Source organism: Psammomys obesus, unplaced genomic scaffold (assembly GCF_907164565.1).
Source record: "Psammomys obesus unplaced genomic scaffold, mPsaObe1.curated_primary_1811, whole genome shotgun sequence".
Lineage (NCBI taxonomy): Eukaryota > Metazoa > Chordata > Mammalia > Rodentia > Muridae > Psammomys > Psammomys obesus.
The window spans coordinates 1-4,385 of record NW_026591951.1 but is presented as its reverse complement, the minus strand read 5'-3'; the positions used below and the strand labels follow the sequence as shown (position 1 = coordinate 4,385).

The 4,385-nt window shown below is 37.7% G+C and overlaps 1 protein-coding gene across 1 annotated transcript; it reads left to right on the top strand.

The window, feature by feature from the left end:
- Positions 1–433: 433 nt before the first annotated feature.
- On the top strand, positions 434–2,751 carry LOC129680740 (contactin-associated protein-like 4; the record flags this gene model as incomplete). Its single annotated transcript, XM_055612480.1, has 2 exons — positions 434–713; positions 2,527–2,751. Coding segments are annotated over exons 1-2 (505 nt in total), but the record flags the coding sequence as incomplete, so codon positions are not given.
- Positions 2,752–4,385: the final 1,634 nt, after the last annotated feature.

The window sequence follows — 4,385 nt, the reverse complement described above, 5'->3', positions numbered from 1 at the left end:
CCCACTCAAACATAAAACAAAATTATACAACAATAACAGTACATGTTATTTGGAATGAAGATGAAACATGGTTTTAATTTTGTTTTTTGAAATAAAGAGCTGAGGAAAGACAGCTTCCCCAACCTAAAGCTTGCTCAATCATTTTTGTCAGAAAAATAAGTATGTAGGGTTAGGCGTAGCTCAGGGACAGAGAACTTCTCTGGCATTCATAAGGACCCAGGTTTGAACCCCATCAGAAAAGAGAGAAAAAGAAAGAAATCACAAGAAAACTTTTGGTGTATCTTTCTGAGAGCTAATGCTCACCGACAGCTGTGTTTCATGACTTTCAGTTGATCCTCTTCTCAGGCTCTTCAGTTCTCTAATACCAGGTCACAGGTTTTTCTCTTCCTCCTTGTATCTTGGCTTTGTTTGGTCTTCAAGTCCTGAATAAAACATGGAGGAATGTTCTTGCATCTGTAGTATTTTCTTTGTAGGTGGGACCGCCACCCGGCAAAGGGGCTTCCTAGGATGCATCAGGTCTCTGCAGTTGAATGGGATGACCCTGGATCTGGAAGATAGAGCCACAGTGACCCCTGGGGTGCAGCCAGGTTGCAGAGGACACTGTGGTAGCTATGGAAAGTTATGCCGCCATGGAGGGAAATGCAGGGAAAAGCCCAGTGGCTTCTTCTGTGACTGCTCTTCCTCTGCCTATGCAGGACCGTTCTGCTCCAATGGTAGGTGTGACCTGGGCCTGTGTTCCTGTGAATAAGACACCTGGGAGACTGTTTGTGTGTGTGTGTGTGTGTTTGAAACAAAGGTATCTACTTTTAAAATATTCTTTTAAAAAGTGGTTATTGTACGCCAATCATATTTAAGTCCTTGGACCTTTGACTCAGTTCTGGAAAAATGCTATCTATTGCTAAATAGTCACAAATAGTAGCCTTTAAGTGTCTTCAATGTTAGCCATCCACCTACTTTTACCCTGTCTGCTAGTAATGTGTTTAAAGAGTAGGACTGTCAACAACCTGTCCTATAATGCAGTCCTTGGTTTAAAAAGTCATTCCAAGGCCTATAGTTATTTTTGGTGAGAATATTCAGCAATGCAAAGAACTACAGAAAATGCGTGTATTTATTCTATTAATGTCAAACAAATATTTTCCACTAAATACTGATTGTAAGAAAATAGTGATTTTTGACATTTGCTATGCAGTAATATGAATATGCACTAGAGAATTAAAACAGCAGAGCATTCATTCACCAGTCCATTCCACAGAAAAGGAATGGCGCAGAGCAGAGTGGTAACGGCTTCGGATCGCCTTCTCTGCATGCGCAGACACGCATTATACTTCTGTAGATGTTCATAGAAGAAAACCAGCGTCCAAGTAATTTAAATTCACTGACTTTGTTGAAGTGTCTCCGAGCTTCTTAGTCTCCTCTTGGAGGAAGCTGAAAGAAATTGGCTCCAAATCAAAGCAACTTTGCAAAGAAAGCGCTGGAGGTTAGCTAATGAAAACCTGGCGAAACCTGTGCTTTTCGGGTCACCCCCCCCTTTTTTTTTTATCAAGAATAAGCTGTGATTTCAAAATCAATCGGTGATAATAACCACACACTAGTGGCAACATTCAGGGTGACATTTTGGTCTACAGTGTGAATGAAAACCCTTCTTCTTCAGGACGAATTTCCTTCATTTTCTAACTGAAGTTTCCAGGTGTTTGTTTTTTTTTTTTTTAATGTAATCAGGAATGTTATGCTACATTTACATATTATACTGTGTATGAGTTGTATTATAAATAATAGGACTACGTTAAAAATCCTTGAAGTGACATGGATCCCACAATGTTGTTGTTCTTTTTTTTAACTGAGTAAGCAGCATGTATTAGACATGTCACAACCAGATGCTTAGAGTAAAAAACAAACAAACAAAAAAAAAAAAAACAATGTTCAAGAATTCAAAACTAATTTCTCTACTGGCCTCTTTAATACACATATATTTACCCGTATATGTGTGTAGGTTTGATATATTAATCTCCTAGCAACGAAAAACTACATCTGTTAAAGTATTGCAGACGGGCTCCACAATTCCTTTGGTTGATCCCCGCTATGCACATGTCCTTCTCACCTTCATGCTAGACTTGGCATTCTTTATGTAGTTCACAACAAATATGAAAGAGAATTAATATGAGATAAAGGTTTTTCTTCACACTGGTACTGAAATGGGGGGAAAAACTCCACTCATTTTTTTTTCCTATTGCATGCTTCCCAGCTACAAAATTATAGATGGGAGTTACAATTTAAATCAGAAAGTAGATGTTTAGTGGGGCAGAAGACTGGAAGCTTGGTGTGTGTATGAACTCAGATAAGGCAACACTAATGAATTAATTATGTCATTCTAACATAAAGACGACCTCTAATAATGCACTGTGTTAAATTAGCCTGGGCTTCTAGCTGTGCACTTTATTCCGTAGCATTGAGACATCAATTAATGTAACTTAAACATAATCCTTGTACTTAAAACATTTTTAACTAATAATCTGCATATTATTTCAGAGATTTCTGCATATTTCGGATCTGGGTCTTCTGTGATCTACAATTTTCAAGAAAATTATTCTTTAAATAAAAACTCCAGCTTCCATGCTGCTTCATTTCATGGAGATATGAAGCTGAGCAGAGAAATGATCAAATTTAGCTTCCGAACGACACGGGCACCAAGCTTGCTACTTTATATGAGCTCCTTTTATAAAGAATACCTGTCGGTTATCATTGCCAGAAATGGTGAGTGTGTTTTAGACGAGAGAGAAGACTGAGTTAGGGCACTGGGACAGTAGAATGCAGCTCCTTTGGGGATGTTTGCTTCTAAAGTAGAATGAGGGAGAAAAACAAAAAACAGTATATCTAAATTTTATCCTTTTCTTAATTTTGATTATGATCTTACAGATTAATCTAAAAGAATAATTGAAGTATTTAAGATGGTATTATGAATATTTTATATAATTTTTTAAATTTTTCTTTTTTTGACGATTTCATTTCTTTATTACATATACAGTGTTCTGCCTGAGCACCAGCAGAGGGCACCCGATCTCACTATAGATGGTTGTGAGCCACAATGTGGTTGCTGGGAGTTGAACTCAGAACCTCTAGAAGGGGAGCCAGTGCTCTTAACCTCTGAGCCATCTCTCCGGTCCCTGGTTTTATGTCTTTATAGTTTTGGTAATTTTACATCAGAAATGTGAATTTTGGGGTTGTTTCTATAGAATATCATTTGTTTTATATGTTTTTATTATTTTAAGTGTGTGTGTGTGTGTGTGTGTGTGTGTGTGTGTGTGTGTGTGTGTGCATGCACAGACGAGTGGTCAGTGTGATGACCAGGGTCATTGTGTTGAATTCCCTGGAACTGCTGTAAAGTTAGAGGAGTTTGTACGCTGTGTGACCTGGGTGTTGGGAATGGAGCTCGGGTCTTCTGCAAGAGCTGTGAGCCTGCTTAACTGCTCAGCCATCTCTCTCCAGACTCTTATGTTTTGTTTTTGCCAGAAGATCTTAAGTGATCGTATGAATATTGATACAGCCTTTAGTGTTTTACTTTAAAAAATAAAATGTCTCCGTGTGTGTAACACATATTTTCTTCTAATCAAAACTAAAATGCATCCAAGGAGTGTTAATGGACAAGTTTTATGCATAAAGATGTTCAGAAGATGACCTGTTGGTCCTAAAAGATGATAATGTAGTCATAAGAACAGTTGCTGTATTCATTCAGGGCAATTCTATGTGGTTACAAAATGTGTATGTTACAGAAATCTTGTCCCTGGAAAATGCTTACTACTGTTTTTCTCTGTCTTGTGTGCGGATGAAAGATGAATATTGTAGAAATAAATTCTCCAGGTAAGAAAAAAACCTGGCATACAAATGCTCAACTGTGTTGGCCATTTAAATCAAATGGCTCAAGGGCACTGATTACTACCATAGGAATAATTTTGTGTGCTCTCAGTGTCTGCTACCAAGCTCAAAGTTTATCTATAAATTGAGAAGGTTTTTTTTTTCCTTCCTGTTGTTGTTTTTAATTCAAGAAGAGTTCTGTGAAACAAATTAGTTGCAACCTCTGCAGGCAATTGAACACAATTAATTTCAATAATAAATTGGGCTAAAAGTCTTTCATTTCACCCCAAAGTCTATACTCATGGTCCCTTGGCATTGACTCTAATTTTGTGTAAAACCACATTTGCTCAAAGTTCCATTGCTCAGTTTTCTTCCCAGGGTGTAAGAAGGGTTTTTTTTTTTTCCAATGAGGTTATATAAAAAATGTGATAGCAACATCCCACAATACATGGCTTTGCATACATGCTTGTGTTTTTCGTTTTTTGTTTGGTGTGTGTGTGTGTGTGTGTGTGTGTGTGTGTGTGTGTGTGTGTGTG